Here is a 19,191-nt window from a genome sequence, read left to right on the forward strand (position 1 = left end):
CTCATGCCTGTTATCACCCTGATTACACTTAAATCATCCCCTGGTTTTTACTCCACCTACTGCACCACAATCTTCCCTCAATGTGATTTCACCAATTTATCCAGCCTCAGAATGTCCATACTAGAGGGCACGTTTCTCCCTCCTCAGTTCATCACCACACCTCTCCAGACTAAAATGCATTATCAATTTCTGCTGTTCAGTGGTACATGCATACAAAACTAAATGGCGTGACTGCTGTTGGGCTGAAACACAGACTCAGGATTGTGCCTTAAAACATTCTCTCTGCAGGCCCTTGTATCATAGATCGGATACACATTGACCTTCTAGCACTTGGCCCCTGATTGGGCCGTGGACTGCCATCACAACCCAAGGAAGACCAATCACACAGATTAGACAAGGTTAGTTTGACATGCCTCTGACCTCTGAACTGGGATATTCCCTGTAGCCACACACCTGTCCTGTAGTCGGACATTCCACTCAGGAACCTAAGAGAATAGTGAGCGATTCTTCTTTAGAATACTTTGGAATGGTGGGTGGTCCTGTGTAGCTCAGTTGGTAAGAGCATGGCACTTGCAACACCAGGATTATGGGTTTGATTCCCGGGGTCACCCACACATAAAATGTACAGTGGGGCAAAAAAGTATTTAGTCAGCCACCAATTGTGCAAGTTTTCCCACTTAAAAAGATGAGAGAGGCCTGTAATTTTTATCATAGGTACACTTCAACTATGACAGACAAAATGAGAAAAGAAAAAAAGAAAATCACATTTTTTATGAATTTATTTGCAAATTATGGTGGAAAATAAGTATTTGGTTACCTACAAACAAGCAAGATTTCTGGCTCTCACAGACCTGTAGCTTCTTCTTTAAGAGGCTCCTCTGTCCTCCACTCGTTACCTGTATTAATGGCACCTGTGGCATCTTGTTATCAGTATAAAAGACACCTGTCCCCAACCTCAAACAGTCACACTCCAAACTCCACTATGGCCAAGACCAAAGAGCTGTCAAAGGACACCAGAAACAAAATTGTAGACCTGCACCAGGCTGGGAAGACTGAATCTGCAATAGGTAAGCAGCTTGGTTTGAAAAAATCAACTGTGGGAGCAATTATTAGGAAATGGAAGACATACAAGACCACTGATTATCTCCCTCGATCTGGGGCTCCACGCAGATCTCACCCCGTGGGGTCAAAATGATCACAAGAAAGGTGAGCAAAAATCCCAGAACCACACAGGGGGACCTAGTGAATGACCTGCAGAGAGCTGGGACCAAATTAACAAAGCCTACCATCAGTAACACACTACGCTGCCAGGGACTCAAATCATGCAGTGCCAGACTTGTCCCCCTGCTTAAGCCAGTACATGTCCAGGCCCGTATGAAGTTTGCAAGAGAGCATTTGGATGATCCAGAAGAAGATAGGGAGAATGTCATATGGTCAGATGAAACCAAAATATAACTTTTTGGTAAAAACTCAACTCGTCATGTTTGGAGGACAAAGAATGCTGAGTTGCATCCAAAGAACACCATACCTACTGTGAAGCATGGGGGTGGAAACAACATGCTTTGGGGATGTTTTTCTGCAAAGGGACCAGGATGACTGATCTGTGTAAAGGAAAGAATGAATGGGGCCATGTATCGTGAGATTTTGAGTGAAAACCTCCTTCCATCAGCAAGGGCATTGAAGATGAAACGTGGCTGGGTCTTTCAGCATGACAATGATCCCAAACACACCGCCCGGGCAACGAAGGAGTGGCTTCGTAAGAAGCATTTCAAGGTCCTGGAGTGGCCTAGCCAGTCTCCAGATCTCAACCCCATAGAAAATCTTTGAAGGGAGTTGAAAGTCTGTGTTGCCCAGCAACAGCCCCAAAACATCACTGCTCTAGAGGAGATCTGCATGGAGGAATGGGCCAAAATAACAGCAACAGTGTGTGAAAACCTTGTGAAAACTTACAGAAAACGTTTGACCTCTTGTCATTGCTAACAAAGGGTATATAACAAAGTATTGAGATAAACTTTTGTTATTGACCAAATACTTATTTTCCACCATATTTTGCAAATAAATTCATTAAAAATCCTACAATGTGATTTTCTGATTTTTTTCTTTTCATTTTGTCTGTCATAACTGAAGTGTACCTATGATTAAAATTACAGGCCTCTCTCATCCTTTTAAGTGGGATACCTTGCACAATTGGTGGCTGACTAAATACTTTTTTTGCCCCACTGTATGTGCGCACTACTGTAACTCTTATTTAAAATGAGGGATAGGCCGACATTGTAAATAATAACTTGTTCTTAATCGACGTGCCTAGTTAAATAAAGGTTAAATAAAAAATACAAAAGTTGCCTTGGAGACACAGAGACAGAGAGAGAGACACAGAGACAGAGAGAGAGACACAGAGACAGAGAGAGAGAGAGAGAGACAGAGAGAGAGACACAGAGACAGAGAGAGAGAGACACAGAGACAGAGAGAGAGACACACAGAGACAGAGAGACACACAGAGACAGAGAGACAGAGAAACACACAGAGACAGAGAGACACACAGAGACAGAGACACACAGAGACAGAGAGAGACAGATAGAGACAGAGAGACAGAGAGAGACAGAGAGACACACACACACACACACACACACACTATCCTGGCCCAATTATTTTTATTTTATTTATTTTTTTAACTAAAATGGCGGGAAACGGGGGACCCCATTGAAGAGCGCTTCGCCCTTCTTTCAGTTTGAATGTTTTTGTCCCTTCTCTTCTTCTGCTAGCTAGCTAACTAGCAGCTAGCTAGCTAATTTGCAGCTAGCTGTTTACATAGCTTTGTGAGTTTGTATTTTTCCTTGACAACGGGAGAAAAGTGTTGCACCGTTCCCGGAGGTACTGCATTACCGGGTCGATGCGTGGAGCGGACGGAGCAAGCCCCATTTCCGACTCCCTGTTCAAAAAAATCCATTTAATATAAGGTCCCCCGATGGGGGACGTATCAGATATTATACTGATAAGAACAGATTTTTTTTTTGAAAAAATAATTTATTTACAATCAGTACCATTCATACTTACAAATCATAATTCTCATTCATACTATTTACAAAATACCATCACCAAACACCCAAACAAAAACAAACCTCAGCCGAGCATCGTCCCTCCCCGTCATACCTAACCAATACCTAACCGCTTCCCTATCTCCCAGTCCCTAATCTATCCCCTTACAAATCTAACACTCCCAGCCCTAATCCCCCCTTCCACCTCTCCCGTGCCGCATGCTGCCCCCACTTCCTCTCCTCCCTCTTCATCCTCCCCCTCAAATCACTTTCCACCCTCCTCACTATCCCTTCCACCCCCCAATCTTTCCCTGTCTTGACTAAATTCTGCCTGGCTTACCACAGTCCCTTTTTAAAGAGACTCATGAGAAGCCAGAGCAGAAACCTGTCCCTATGCGTTCCTCTCGCTCTCCCTACGCCTCTCTCTAACCTAGCCCACGTCACAACAAAATCGTTCCTAACCAAACCTATCAACACCCGTGCCCTAGCCCATACCACTCCGGCAAAGGCACAGTCCCAAAAGGCATGGCGCACAGTCTCCTCCCTGCCACAAGCAGATCTTGGACAGGTGGGGGATTGCGCCAAACTATGCCGGTACATAATAGCACGTACCGGCAAGCACTTGTGGAGGCTCAACCAATTCAGGTCCTTGAGCCTGTTGTCTAGGCCCCGCGCCTGCACTCCCTCCCAGACCACTGACGAGATGCCCGCTACAGGCGCAGGACTCCCTGCCTGCCTGACCTCCTCGTACAGGTGCCTGTGGTCTAAACCTACTCGGGCAACTTCAACCTCGGGGTGCGCACGTAGCCACTTGGCCGCATGGCCAAAGTGCCACGGCAGCTGTTCCGCCCGAGGACCCGCGTTAGACCACACCATTACGCTTCTCGCCTGATATGAGAAAAACACCCGCAGGAGGTAACCGGACTGGTGTATAACCGGATTTGCAAGCTCCGTCAACAGAAAAGAAACAAAAATTGCGTCTAGCTTGAGGGGGAAATGTGGTATCCCCCTACCTCCCTCCCCAAAGGGACAGAGCATGCGCGCCCTGGCGACCCACTCGTACCTGCCACCCCACATAAACTGAAACACGAGCCTCACTAGAGGCCTTCTCAGACAAGCCGGCAATGGGTAGATGTATGCCAAATACAAAAGAGATGGCAATATATCCACCTTTAAGACCAGGACCTTACCTATAAAAGACAAAGACCTAGCCTTCCACATTGCTAGCTTCCTCTGTACCACTGCGATACCCATGTTCCAGTTCAGCGTCACTGAGCCAGAGGTCTCAAAATGGACCCCGAGAATCCTCAGAGCCCCCTCACAGAGAGATAACCCTCCGGGCACATCCGTCCTACCGCGCCATCTTCCGAAAAACTTAACGGAAGACTTTGCATGGTTAAGAACCGCCCCCAACGCTCGGGTGAAGTCCCCAATGATGGCAAGGGACCTTGTCAAGCACGAGTCCTTGCATAACAGCAAGGAAGTGTCTTCGGCGTACTGCGTCATCTTAACACGCAGCCCACCGCTCCCAGGGATCAACAAGCCCTCCACCCCTGTGTCTGCCCTAATGGCAGCCCCCAGAGGCTCCATGTACAGAACGAAGAGGAGAGCCGAGAGTGGGCATCCCTGCCTGACCCCAGACGAGAGGTCAAAAACGTCACCTAAATGACTGTTTACACTAACTCGGCACCCCGCTCCGACATATAAAGTACAGATCCATCCTATGTATTTCTCCCCAAATCCTAATCTACCTAACACCCTGAATAGAAAGGATCTATTCACGCGATCAAAGGCTTTCGCCTGATCTAGCGCTGCTACCATTAAAGGCAGCCCTCTATCTTCAACCCAGGCGATGGAGTCCCTGATCAACTGTAGGTTCCATCTTATAGAACGGCCCTCTACCCCGCACGTCTGATCCTCGTGGACGACGTAGGGAAGGGCTGTGCGCAACCGGTCTGCTAAAACCTTTGCAAGAATCTTGTAATCTACGCACAGCATGGTCAACGGCCGCCAGTTGCCAAGGTCGGTTGCTTCCCCCTTCTTATAAAGAAGTGACAGCACACCAACAGCCATTGATCCCCCCGGGACCCCCGTCTCAAAAATGGCCTTCAAGACTTCGAGGACCACTGGTCCAAGTATACCCCAAAACTTGAGGTAAAACTCAGCCGGCAGCCCGTCCATCCCAGGCACCTTCCCTTTTCCCATCCTCCTAAGAGCGCTCTCAACCTCTTCTAGTTAGATCTGGGCCTCCATCCCGTCTCTAATGTCCTCCGGCAGCCGCCGGGACAAGTGTTCTAAAAACACGTTTCCCTGCTCTACATCTATCTCCCTTTCTTTAAAAAACCCTCGGAAATGATCAGTTGTCACCCTGACCATTTCCTCTGGTTTTCTAACTATACTACCATCTTCTTTTCTAACGCCATGCATTACTTTCCTACTCTGCCTGGCCCTAACCGACTTAAAGAACATAGCGGAACAAGTCTCATTATGTTCTAGAAAGCCACTATGCGCACGCTCCAGGAAATCTCGAGCCTTCTGCTCCTGCAGCTCCCTGAGCTGCGCCTTTAGGGCAGATGATCTCTCCCAGTCAATCGACCCGCCGAGGTTGCCTGCCTCGTACTCGAGTTCAATTAACCTTTGGAGACGATCCACCTCCCTCCTTTCCTCCCTCTTTTTCCTTTTACAATAACCTATTATAAAAGCCCTAATCCTCACCTTAACTAAATCCCACCACTCTAACACCCCCTCGCACATAGACCGAAGGCCATCAAGCCTTCGAAAGAAACAAAAAAATGTGTCAACGAAAGCCTGCTCCTCCAGTATATCCCGATCTAATTTCCAGTACCCCCTACCGAAGAGGCAGACTGGCGACCCCACCTGCAGGAACACCCCGTCGTGATCCGAGAAGGAAACAGGCAACAGCCGCCCAGACAACTGACCCAAAGACCTGGATATAAAAATGTAGTCGAGCCTCCGCGCAACCCCCCTGGAGTTGCGCCATGTAGGACCGACCATTACCGGAGTAGTATGCAGGCCACCATCAACCAGACCATGGCAAGCCATTAGCCCGGTGATGGCACCTGCACTACTATCACCCCCTAACCCTAAATCTATATTAAAATCCCCTCCTATCACCAAGTGCCTATTTGTAACACACAGGGGCGCCAGTCCACCATCTCCCTCCTGACTGCCGCCACCTGTGGTCCATACACCCCAATTAACCTATACCTAACTTCTCTATACTCCACATCTATCCCCATAACTCTACCCTGCATTATAACAAACGTGCTCTCTACCTTAACCTCTCTATTCCCACACAAAATCCCTACTCCTGTTGAGTGCACCCCTCCTATGCCCCAAAAAGATTCCCCCTTATCCCACTCCCTCCTAAATCTACGCACATCCCCACCATCCCTCAGGTGAACCTCCTTTAAAAAACAGAAATCAAAACCCACCCCCTCTAAATAACAAAATACCGCCCTCCTTTTAACAAAATCCCTTAACCCTCTAACATTTAAACTAAGAAAAGAAACAGACATATATATTTAATGATTACCTACAAATAAACCCAAAACCCAAAGAAAAACCAGGAGACTCACCTGATGCTCCCCTGGTCCATCTCCACCGGCGGGGACGTCTTCTCCTCTCCTGACGCCCCCGTCCTTCTCCATCTCTCCAACCCAGAATGCAGGCAGTGTGTTAGGCCGAGTGCCCTGCATCCTGGGTTCCTCACCACCACCCTCCAGACTCCCCTCTCTGAATGCCTCGGGGCTGAGTGTTGGGGATCCCATCTCCCCAAACAGGAGTTGCGATCCCTCCGACAAACAGCCCCCAGACCCCTCACTGGAGCCACCCTCTGCTAAATGTTGAGGGGCTGAGGCAAACAGTCCTTTGCCTCGTGCTCCCCAGATCCACAAAATTTGCACTTTCTAGTGCTGCACGAGGCCAGGATGTGTCCATAGGCCATACAGCGCCTGCAAAACGGGGGCTGACGCGCATAGTATAATGTCCCCCTGTCAGCCCCCAGGGAGAACATAGCCGGGGGATGAAGGTACCCTCCCATCCCCCGAGGATCTTCCCTGAGGAGGGCCTGATACCCTCTCCTCCCCGTCCAAAAACCCAGCGAGTCCTTGAGGGGCCTTCCTGAGGAGACATTGTCCATATACCTCCCCAGAAAGGCCCTCACCTCTTCATCCTTGACATAAGGGTTATACATGTTGACAGTCACCACCCGGAAATTATTCCTTGCCAGGCTCTTCACCATATATTGACCCATTGGCCTCGTATCCCCCGCCGCTCTTACTTTCTTTAGGACTTCGTCATGCTTGCCTTCAGTAAAGAAAGCCACATCAAAAGAACCGTCCAGAGAGTTCCCCTGAAGGCAAAACACTTCCTTCACTGATAATTTCAAAAAACCCATTAATATGGTTCTTCCAAATGCCTCCCGACCAAATGGATCCACATCTTTCTCATTCCAAGAGAAACGCAGGGTATTTGCTAACCCAATTCCAGGGACCGACCCACTTGAGAAAGAACGCGCCATCTCCGCAAGGAGATTGACGCTCTCCTCCTGAAAAAACAAAAACAGAAAAAGGAGGGAAAAACCACAAAAAACACTTGAGATATTTGATATTGATAATCACTAACCTTTTACCGCCCTTCTACTTCGACCTTTTGACTCAGCGGGCTCTGGGGCACCTCAGTACCAAGCTTGATCTGAGCCAAAAGGCCGAGAAGCGATAACCCACAAATGGAACCCTGCAAACGCCGGGCCCCCGGGGGCCTCGACAGACCTCAGCGGGTTTGCAAAAGCCGTCTCCAACCCTTCCTCCCTCCCCAGCCACCCACCCGGCGACAGACAGATTGGAAAAAGTCGCTAATGCGTCTTTAAGTCACTATCCTGGCCCACCACCTCTGTCAATTTCTCTTGAAACAAGATACCGGGCTCTGCAAGAAGCAAAGCCCCTCCAAAAATACGTTGAACTCGTGTAACTATTCCTCTCCACGGAAGTCTTTAGTAAAAGGTGAAAGGCTTGTGCGTAATGAAGAGAAACCAGAGTTGTATATCCTGCACTGAAGCTGGACACGTCTTGGCCTAACCTGGGCTGAGGGAGTCTTAGCCAGGGCCTCAATTTCCCTCCCACTCACTCACTCACTCACTGACAGACCTGGGTTCAAATGCTAATTTAAATAATTTCAAATACTTTATTGGTGCTTGACTGAGCTTGCCTGTTTGTCACGTTCTGACCTTTATTTCCTTTGTTTTGTCTTTATTTAGTATGGTCAGGGCGTGAGTTGGGGTGGGCAGTCTATGTTTGTTTTTCTATGATTTGGGTATTTCTATGTTTCGGCCTAGTATGGTTGTCAATCAGAGGCAGGTGTCATTAGTTGTCTCTGATTGAGAATCATACTTAGGTAGCCTGGGTTTCACTGTGTGTTTGTGGGTGATTGTTCCTGTCTCTGTGTCTGCACCAGATAGGACTGTTTTTTTTTCTTTCACATTTCTTGTTTTTGTAGTCAGTTGTTCATGTGTACATTTACGTATTAAAAAGAACCATGGACACTTACCACGCCGCATATTGGTCCTCTGATCCTTTTCGCCTCTCCTCTTCGGAAAAAGAGCAGGATATCCCTTACAGAATCACCCACCAACCAAGGACCAAGCGGCGTGGTAAAAGACAGCAACGACAGCAGCAGCAGCAGCAACAACAGCGGCCAGCATCACAGGACTACACAACTTGGGAGGAGATAGACAGGTGGGCGGTCGACCCAGGGAGAGTGCTGGAGCCCGCCTGGGATTCGATGGAGCAGTGTGAGGAAGGTTACAGGAGAATGAGGTTGGCGAAGCCAGCACGGCAGTGCGACAGGTACGAGAGGCAGCCCCCCCCCCAAAAAATTGGGGGGGGCAGACGAGGTGTGGGGCTAAGCCAGGTAGCAGACCTGAGCTCACTCCTCGTGCTTATTATAAGCAGCATGTTACTGGTCAGGCACCGTGTTATGCGGTTAAGTGCACGGTGTCGCCAGTATGTGCCCATAGCCCGGTGCGCTATAGGGCAGCCCCCCGAGAGTGTCATGTGAGTGTGGGCATCCAGCAAGGGCGTATGGTGCCTGCTCAGCGTGTCTGGTCACCGGGACGCCGTTTCGGGCCAGGATATCCTGCGCCGGCTCTGCGTGCTGTGTCTCCGGGGCGCTGGGAGGGTGCAGTGCGTCCTCTACCTGCGCTCCGCTCGTGCCGGGCAAATGTGGGAGTGGAGCCTAAGGGAGAGGTGCTTACCCACAGCTTACCCACAGCCCGGTTCAACCTGTGCCTGCACTCTGGAGGGTCCGGGCTAGAGTAGTTGTCCAGCCTGGGAAAGCTGTGCCAAGGCTGCGCACCAGAGCTCCAGTGCTGCCCCACAGCCCGGTCCTTCAGATGCCTCCTACTAACACCAAGCCTCCTGAGGGTCTCCCCAGCCTGGTGGTTCCGGTGGCAGCCCCACGCACCAGGCTGTCTCTCTGTCTCCTCCCTACAGGTGGTCCTGTCTGTCCGGCGCTGCTGCCGGAGTCTCCCGCCTGTCCGGCGCTGCTGCCGGAGTCTCCCACCTGTCCGGAGCTGATGGAGTCGGAGGCGCCAGAGCCCCTCAGCCCAGAGGCGCCAGAGCGTCCGCCCCTCTGTCCCGAGCTGCCCCTCTGTCCAGTGGGGTCATTGAGAAGGGTGGCCATGGTTAGAAAGCCACGGAGGCGGACTAAGACGATGGTGAAGTGGGGTCCGCGTCCTGCACCAGAGCTCAAGTTTTTTGGGCCTCTGCTAATCGTCTATTAATAGTGCCAGCGCCAACATTTCAGATTTTTACTGTCCTTTTCTCTTCTCATTATCTGTTAAGCCTCTGTTAATTCACGTACCACAGAAATGTGGTTGGTGTTCATCTTTGAATGAGTTGGGAATGGGCTCAGACAACTCATACAAACGTGCGCACATGCACACCTCTGAGCTGATTTGATTGAAACCTACACCTCTTATTACTAGGTAATGGACAGAGGGTCACCGAGGGGAGATTATGGGTGGTGTGTGCTAACAAAGCCATATCAATGAAGGGGTCGGTATGAGGGGAATTGTCAACTTTACCCACACACACACACACACGTGTGGAAAAAACACACATACCCTCACTCACTCACACACACACACACACCACCTAACTACTTGGCAATACGCTGGGTCCTTTAAAAATGTTTACCTTGCCTTTTTGCCAGTTGAATTGAGTTAAACACATGCACACATGCATCCACACACACTTGCACAATACCTAAATATTTTGGCTGCTGCACAGTAGTTTACCTCTCCATCAAGGATAACCCCAACAATAGCTGACCTTCCATTTCCAATGAGCTCTGTCTGTTGTTATTGAGCTCTGAGTGCCATTCAGTTGGATCTGATATGAACTCACTTTAAGCTCCCGAGTGGCGCAGCGGTCTAAGGCAATGCATCTCAGTGCAAGAGGTGTCACTACAGTCCCTGGTTCGAATACAGGCTGCATCACATCCGGCTGTGATTGGGAGTCCCATAGGGCGGTGCACAATTGGCCCAGCGTCGTCTGGGTTTAGCCGGGGTAGGCCGTCATTGTAAATAAAAATTTGTTCTTTAACTGACTTGCCTAGTTAAATAACATCTGGTGCTGGGATTATTAGTAAAATTGTGACCACCTGTATGTGCATGACTCTGGTTGTCTACTCTATGAAATGCTGAATCACTTCAAAGATTGACCTGACCTAGCTCATCTACCTGTAGTCAGTAGAGAATCTCAAAAGAGACCATCAAAATGTCATTTCAATAAGAGTAATGGGCTGGTTTGCTGACAACTGACAGTCAACAAAGGAGTAACACACAGTGGGGTTTAATAATGTGGCTGCATTGTACAGTAGGCCTATGTGCTCCATATTCATTTGTCCATCTATAAGATGTCTTAACCAGTAGCTGAGGAAAGGGTGTGATACTTAAAGAAATAAATGTGTAGTAATTCCCTTTACCATTAAATTATTTGTTTCTCACTTACTGTAGGCCAAAAACCTTACACAGGGCTTTTTGCCCTGACAAGAGGTTGTGGTTAATTGAGAAAATTTTGAGGAAATGGGTATTTAAGATTAACTGGAGTACTGTCACTTAGAGGAAAACACTAGTAGCTCCCAAATGTTTTATTATCTAAAATCACAGTTCATTATGGTTTCATGAGTCATTTGGGCAAGAAAATAAAACAACTGTACGGGAGAAACAGTGCATTTGAGGTAACGGTATAATCACAATATAGCTAAATGAGTAATAACAGTCACAGATTGTTGCTGGACTATATTGTATAGTATAGTGTATATTGTACAGTGTGCTCCAAGGGATACAGTCTTTTATATTAGGATGGGACTGTTAAGGCTTTCATTCAATGACTTTTCAAAATATTTTTTCAAATTCAACAGAAAAAACTTTGACAGCTCCCATATGAATAGTGAAGTATTTTACAGGCTTGTTTGTGGCAATAGTTATGTAGTCCAATCTGGCATAGTGTATCAACATTGTAGTGAAGAGAGAGTAATAATACCAATACATTATGTTTCTTTCCTCTTCTGAGAGAGATATGCAATACACACTACTTCTTTAAATAAGTGTTTGTTTTTGGCTTGAATTGAAGTAATCAAATTCAGATTAACCAGAAGTATGTGAACGGCCTCCACCACAGTGGCTTCCTAGAAATTTGGCATCAACAACAATAACAACTGAGGGATGTGGTCATCTTTTTACTACAGCCAAGGTCAGACAGTGTAAACTCATTACCACAGTACTCTACTGTAAGCAATGTCTGCCATTACTATTTAGACCATTTTCAATCCATAAACAGTTGACAGTACCACTAAATATTGAATAAATGTACCAATGCAGAATAACTATTAACTAGCTATTGCAGAATATTATCCAGGCATCACATGTATGTACACTACACACACAGGTGTTATAACTGTGCTGTAAACGAATATATTCTATCCTCCATGTGACTGTCCACCATGAAATTGTTTTTCCACTTATCTCTATGCACACATCACTGTTGTTTATTTTCTTCCACATATCTTTAGCTTTCTTTCACTGAAAAAGGAGGTAATCACAGACACAGTTCTATTCACATTTTACACTGTACTACTCCTGCTTGCATAAGCAAGAAGACGCACCCCAGTCTGGCCAGCCAATGAAAGTACTTGGGGGCGTGCTCCTCGAAAAGAACACGCTGTCCTGACCTAAATTAACTCCGTTCAAACCTGGCTGCAGTGAAAGCCAACATAAGTGGCTGTCATAAGTGGTGTGCTTTTCTTAATGCGTTCCTGATTGGATAAAGCGAGTGTCAATAACATTATTTTTCACCCACACGATAGTACAGGATGTGCCCTCACTATGCGTGTTGTTTTTTAAGTCGAGTTTCGGTGCAAACTCCTGTAGAGAATGGCGCGTAAATCAGCCCAAGATCTGTAATATAGAGTTGTGCGTCATTGTTTTGATACCACATGAAAAGAGTGTGTATTGCGATAGTTGTAAAGTATCCTAGACACACTAGCGTAGTTTGCACATTACAAATGAGGTTGTTTACCTTCTCTGCAGCGCGAGCCACGTGTAATCGAAGTCCAATTATTTATTATTATGCACATTCTCTTGAGCATGTCTCGTGGAATCTATTGCGTTTTCCATTCTAAAGAATCTCTTCACTCAATAAACAGTAGCGTCATGCATTTTTTCAACTGTAGCATTATTATTTAATGTTTTCATTTAACCCTTATTTTACCAAGTAAATTGACTTGAGAACACATTCTCATTTACAGCAACGACCTAGGGAATAGTTAGAGGAGAGAGAAGGGGGGATGAATGATCAAAAGTTGCAACTAGTCGTTGTCCTTTCACACAAGGATCCCTTAAACTCGCGTCCTGCTGCGCAACTATAATTCCTGGGTGACTAGTCTATACGTGAGTTTTTACACATTATCAACCATGTCATAACTAATACCTTTACTAGCCTACTGCCGAGGTTGGCCCTTGCGCACTATAGCCTAAATTAAACAATGTATAGCATACTGTGACAATGTGGACATATGGAGGAAAATGAATGGGCACATAATATGCAATTATGAAAATAATACGTCATTTTTTATTTAACCCAATATAATTGTTTAGCAAATGATTGCCTTTTTCAGAGACACAATACAAAATATACAGGTATATTTTTAATTAGGCTCAGTTTTGCAACCTTTTGTATCCAAAAACAACATTTTAAAAGTATTTACATAACAATGCACAGAAAATGCCACTTTGGATATCCATACAACCACAAAAACCTGAACAAAAATAAGTTACTATAATTTTTACAAGGAAATATACAAAGATACACTTGAAACTTTTATACAGTTACATGCAGTGTAACTTTGTCTTTAATCTATATAGTGCCATGTCATGCTCAACATGAATTCAACACACAATAAGAGGCAAATTGTTGATTCACATATTTATGTTTGCAAAGTGCCCAGTGGTTACAACACATCTGAGAGCATAGGCTACTCTGGTCAAACTGGACCACATTATAAATAAGTGAAAGGAAACCAACTGATTTTAGGGCGGCATAATAATAATTAATACTGAGAAATTGGGACTCATATATTCTAACTTTTTCCAAAAATTTCTAATTATTCCATGAATAATCCCTAGTCATTTAATATTTTTTCCATAAAAATAAGACAAATGTTGAAACTTTGGCAGGTTCTTTCCCTTTCGCAGTTGGAAAAATTAATAATAATATATGATTTGCATGTAAACTTTTATCTAGTTAGGTCATGTAACATATAAGTCATTCTGATTGACAGTATGACCTTAGTGTAGCGTTGGGTCAATTACATTCAAATTCAGTCAATTCAGGAAATAAACAAAAATGCATATATATTTATATATTATAAATATTTTCTCTCATTGAAAAGCATTGGGGAAAATTGGAATTTGAAACTTCGTTTACTTCATCAATGAAATAGAATTGACCCCACCCTAAAGACCAGTTTTTGAATAATATGCCTTCAAACTATGTACTACCAATGAACACTGCAAAAAGCCCCACAATAGAAACAACTGATTCTTTGATGAGATACTCTCAAAAACCCTGATTTAGAAATAATCTACATTTATAACTATCAATTATACCTGAACAAGGATATCATATGACCACTTTTACAAACAAAAAATATATTTTTGAAAACTGCACAGCAATTCTTCAAGACACACATTTTAACAACATAATAATATTATGTTTTATGTGCTACATATGAAACATAGGTAGTAAAAATTAAACTGAGCAAAAAGGGAAAAACGTTTTGGCACACTGCTACATTTTCTGCTTTTGAAGCGATTGGATTAAATTGAGTGCCAAAACTTTAGTGTAAATATTCAGTGCTTGCACAGCCTCCCTCCCTCCTAAAGGCAGGCCATTTTGTATCCTGTCTTCTCTTCTATCCCTCGTCTCTTCTTCAGGTCCTGAAGTAGAGTATTCAACGAAAAAGGAGGACTTCTCAGCACTGTGGGGAAAACCAATTCATATTAGCTCTGTTCACAGAAGGGGTTATGGGTACATAGCCTGAAGGTTATAACACATGCATAGTAAAGACAGTTTAGTTGTCCAGAATCATGCATTGTGTATTATGTTGAAGCAAGAAAACAGTGCAAAAGTGTACATTAAATGTCAACATGTCACTCAAGACACTGTTGCAGAGTGAGAGAGCAGCAGCTTGCAGAGCTCATTCTCTTGAAAACAACCCTTCTCATACAAAGCCTGCTGATGACGTGTTACTACTGTTCTGCACTTGAACTAGGTTTGCTTAAGTTAATATTAGACCAGATAGCTGGGGCGTTTACAAAAGTGTGTCATCACTAAGGCTTCACATTTAAAATCCAACATAGCCATAAAAACTGAAATGCTTATGTTTATAATAAGGTTATTAGAACAACCGGGTTATGCTCATTTTACAGTATGAAATTGGAAATGCATGATGATGAAGTTCTTACCTTGGTATTAGTGTTCATGTGTCCTGGAATCGTTTTTGCTGGGTGTCTGCTCTACTGACTTTGACACAACTTCATCCTCTTCACTGGAATGCAACTTTTTACTTGTACTTTGGGGCTCTGATAAAACACAATTTAAAGATATGTCAGTAAACAGTTTTTCTACAAAAAAGCTCATAGTTCCGAAATTAAGTTTATCATCAAGCTAAACAGTCAAGTCAAATCCAATTGTATTTGTTACATGCGCCGAATACAAATGTAGACCTTACAGTGAAATGCTTACTTACAAGCCTTTAACCAACAGCTCAGTTCAAGAAGAGTTAAGAAAATATTTACCAAATAAACTAAAGTAAAAAATAAAAATAATAAAACAAAAGTGGTCATTTAATCATGCTATTCATTAGGCCACAGCAGAACAAACATTCAAAACTCAAGATGTCAAGAAATCAACGTGTTAAATAGCTTGACACACAAAGCGTGTCTTTCTGGGAAGAAAATAAGTATCAACGGAATCAAGCGGTGTGCGGTACAAAGTATTGGCTTTCTGCGAGTGTATCAGTGCAGTGACGCAGAATTGTTATATAATCTCGCATATTGCCACAATTTAATTTGACTGTGCCATATTGTGCGATGGAGACTGTCTGATTTGTTTATGACTGGTTAACTAAAATACTCAAGTACATTTTCAAAACTGCATAATTTACCTGGATTTGCATGTCTTTTCCTTGCCCCGTTGTGAGAGTGGTGACAATCCGTCTGCCTCTCGCTCTTCTCGGATAGCTCAGCCCCGTTCGCAGGACAGCTCGGTCGGACTCCATGATTCCCGTTATGGTCCACATTTCCAGAGGACCAGACTCGCTTATGAGACGGTCTGCTGTAAAAGTCTGGCATGTCACTGCTTTTCATCGGTTCCCATTTATAATCTCCCTGGGGAAGGGGCTCGTCGTTTAGAAAATCAAAATTCCATTTGTCAATAAAAATCTTCTCCATCTCTTTCATTTGAACCAAACACTCCCTCCCAAATTCGTCATGATCCACCGATCCGAAAAGATTTCTGCAAATCTGGGGCTTCGTGTGATCCGTCGGGCGCGGATCCACCCTTTCCAACGTCGGACTCCCATTCGAAAGACTAACATTTGACATGTTGTTGCACATATGAAAACGACCCTAAATCGCGACGGTTTATCCAAAAAAACAAGTATTCCTTTCAAATAAGCGACCTGGATCACAAGATAGAGACGCATGCATAGCATCCGTAAAACAGCCAACGTGATTAGCCCTCAATCTACCCGACTAGTGAAGGTTTAGTTCTGTTGGTTGTTTTCTGCGGTTTGACTACGGAACTAAGTCATCTGTGCTGTACCAAAGATGATGGATATACTGACAAGATATATGTCTCTCCGACCTAACAATGGGAGTCGTTGTCCACACGCGGCACCCTGAGCTGTCTAGCTCCCGCCTATCCTTTCTTTGGATTGGTGGATACATCTCAATATTGTAATCAGTTTTTCAATATTCGATGACGGTTGTTGACGTCAACCGTCTGTACTGAAAGGGGAGAGATGCTATGCTACTAGCCTCATTTCATTAATATGCATAACCACCTCGAGACAACTCCAATATAAAGTGTTTTTCCTTAAACGTTGCCGGGATGTCACGTCTTTCTTATATCAGTATACTCGTAACAACTTAAGCATTACGAAACTTATTTTCGATCAAATAAACCTCACTTAGAAAATAATACTTTTTGTTGACCAAATTCGACATTCTTAAAAAACGCCTTGCTTGGTGGGCGAAACAACGAATAACACCTCCTACTGGAGGGAGACAGCTGCTTTTTTGTAGAGTTGGGCCTCTCTCTTCCTCTCCCTGGCTGTACCCAATATGGCGATACGGCTCGTGTATACTAGCACGCAGTAAAATGCAGAGTGCTGCTTCGGCCGTATAGAGTGGCTTGCTTGTGGGCGTGCTGGTAACATATGGACACTACTCAATTGTGCGTCAAGAATTCAGCATAACAAGTTTGTAGGAAGGTCTGGTTATTAAATGGGTTAAGAGTTTAATCCATTCTCCATTTCATGAATTTATTCAAAGGTAAATGGTAATATGCTCTAAACCGCTCTCGTGACAAACTTTGCTGCCCTGTTTCCAATCGTCCACAATGGCTGGGAGAACCTATTCAAGTAACGTTAAGTGAATACATTTCGAAAATGTTTAAACATTTTTTTATTATGAGTTAACTAGCTACAGTGCAGGCTAACTCAAATGAGCTGCTAGCTATCTAGCCAACTTTACATACTGTATATATATAGTTAATTAAATATCACCTGCTACCTAAACTTCATATTAGCTAGCTATCTTGATGTATTTATCACTGTAAAAAAATAAATCGAAACGCATTTGTAGGTAGCTAGCTAACAGCCATGGAGGAGGGTGAAAGGATAGCAGCCCCAGGTGTCAAAGTGAGAGAAAAGGCTATTCTGGATGGGGCAGGTACTTTTGTGTAGTTCCAGTCCCTATAAGTGAGGACGAAGATAATAGTAACGTAATATTCAGTGCGGTCCAATTTGAGTATAATGAATTCTGTTTCTTGTGAGGTTTTCTGTGCTCAGAGCTGTGAAAGCCTGTCTGTGGATGAAGAGGTACCAATGAAGTGCAGTGGTTCTCAGTCCTGGGGACTCAAAGGGGTTTTGTTTTTGATTTAGCACTACACAGCTGATTCAAATGATCAACTCATCATCAAGGTTGAAGTGGTATTTATGTATTAATTAGTGATGCTATCCTTGATATGATCCTGCTATTGTCAAATGCTACACATGTGTGCACATGCATCTAGCTATCCAATGTTATCATGATTTGTTATAAGGGTTATTATACTTTATTATAAACTGTGTGGTGCCAGCCCTGAATTCGGATTGTCTGACAGCCGTGATATATCAGACCGTATACCACAGGTATGACAAAACATTTATTTTCACTGCTCTAATCATGTTGGTAACCAGTTTATAATAGCAATAAGGCACCTCTGGGGTTTGTGGTATATGGGCAATATACCACAGCAAAGGGCTGTGTCCAGGCACTCCGCAATGTGTACCGCATAAGCAGTGGTATATTGGCCATATACAACATCCCCTCGTGCCTTATTGCTTAAGTAATATACAATGACCTGGTGATGTAAAAGTCTAATAATGACATATTCCATATTCCTACAGATACCTTGTTACTGGAGATTCCTTCAAACTGATTTCCTACAGTTACCGTGTAGGGCACTGCAAGGTTGGGTGACCAGGGCCATCTGGGACTGCCTCCTGGGGGAATTCATGCGTGTGAAGGCTACCTGTGTCCTGCATAACTTCATGGGTATGGACACAAGGACCTGGAGGGGTTCTACTGCTGTGTGCTAGAAGAGAGGTCTGCTGGATGGGGACCAACAACGCAGCACGGGAGGCAATCCGTTTGTGGGAGATCTTTACCTCCTACTTCTTCGAAGAGGGTGCTGGTCCCTGGCAACAGCATATACTACACTGTATATGGCTCTTTTAAGAGCCATCCACATTGCACATCCACATTACATTTACTTAACTATGTCAACTGCAGTTATTACATTTCCCAGTTTCTCTCCTTTTGATTTCTACTTCTCAGGTGAGGGTGCTGTTCAAGTAAGGGTGATGTCTGTACAAAAACAAAACAGGCACTTTTAAGAGTCACCCATATTGAAAACATTTAGAACAAGTAGACATCCTATAACCCACACCCTCCTGTATCAATCAGATTGTGTTTTGCAGTAAGCAGGCTCAGGTGTATAACTGTGGCTCATTCAAAGAATGGGCAAGGGGACCAACCATGGAGAACAGTAAGACACTTCATTATTTCTATTCATATAACTACGCTATATTGTTTGTCCTCTGGTCTGCAAGTTTTTCAGTATTAAGTACTTTGCAGCCACCAGGTGAGTCCACACAGATTGGTGCAGAGGTGCAGTTCAGGTATGAATCTCTGAGATTATTTTTCAGTCATATCCAATACCAGGAGTATCAAATTCCAGTCTTTGAATGATGGGGTGTCTGCATGTATGTATTACAATTATACACTTCAACAGTGTTTATCAAT

The 19,191-nt window shown here is 44.5% G+C and overlaps 1 protein-coding gene, 1 non-coding gene and 1 pseudogene across 2 annotated transcripts; all 3 read right to left on the reverse strand.

Moving 5' to 3' along the window:
- Positions 1 to 2,849: 2,849 nt before the first annotated feature.
- LOC135515136 (U2 spliceosomal RNA) lies at positions 2,850 to 3,028 on the reverse strand (annotated as a pseudogene).
- Positions 3,029 to 7,978: 4,950 nt separating this feature from the next.
- Positions 7,979 to 8,097, reverse strand: LOC135515140 (U5 spliceosomal RNA). The gene has a single exon (XR_010451766.1). It is a non-coding gene; the product is annotated as a U5 spliceosomal RNA (small nuclear RNA).
- A 5,069-nt stretch (positions 8,098 to 13,166) lies between these two features.
- On the reverse strand, positions 13,167 to 16,503 carry cdkn1ba (cyclin dependent kinase inhibitor 1Ba). Its single transcript, XM_064938197.1, has 3 exons — positions 15,786 to 16,503; positions 15,085 to 15,201; positions 13,167 to 14,597 (listed from the first exon to the last, which is right to left on the reverse strand). Exons 1-2 carry the CDS (start codon positions 16,234 to 16,236, stop codon positions 15,092 to 15,094), a joined length of 561 nt encoding a protein of 186 aa, XP_064794269.1. The 5' UTR covers positions 16,237 to 16,503; the 3' UTR covers positions 13,167 to 14,597; positions 15,085 to 15,091.
- Between the last annotated feature and the right edge of the window lie 2,688 nt (positions 16,504 to 19,191).

Source organism: Oncorhynchus masou, chromosome 26, assembly GCF_036934945.1.
Source record: "Oncorhynchus masou masou isolate Uvic2021 chromosome 26, UVic_Omas_1.1, whole genome shotgun sequence".
NCBI classification, from domain to species: Eukaryota; Metazoa; Chordata; class Actinopteri; order Salmoniformes; family Salmonidae; genus Oncorhynchus; species Oncorhynchus masou.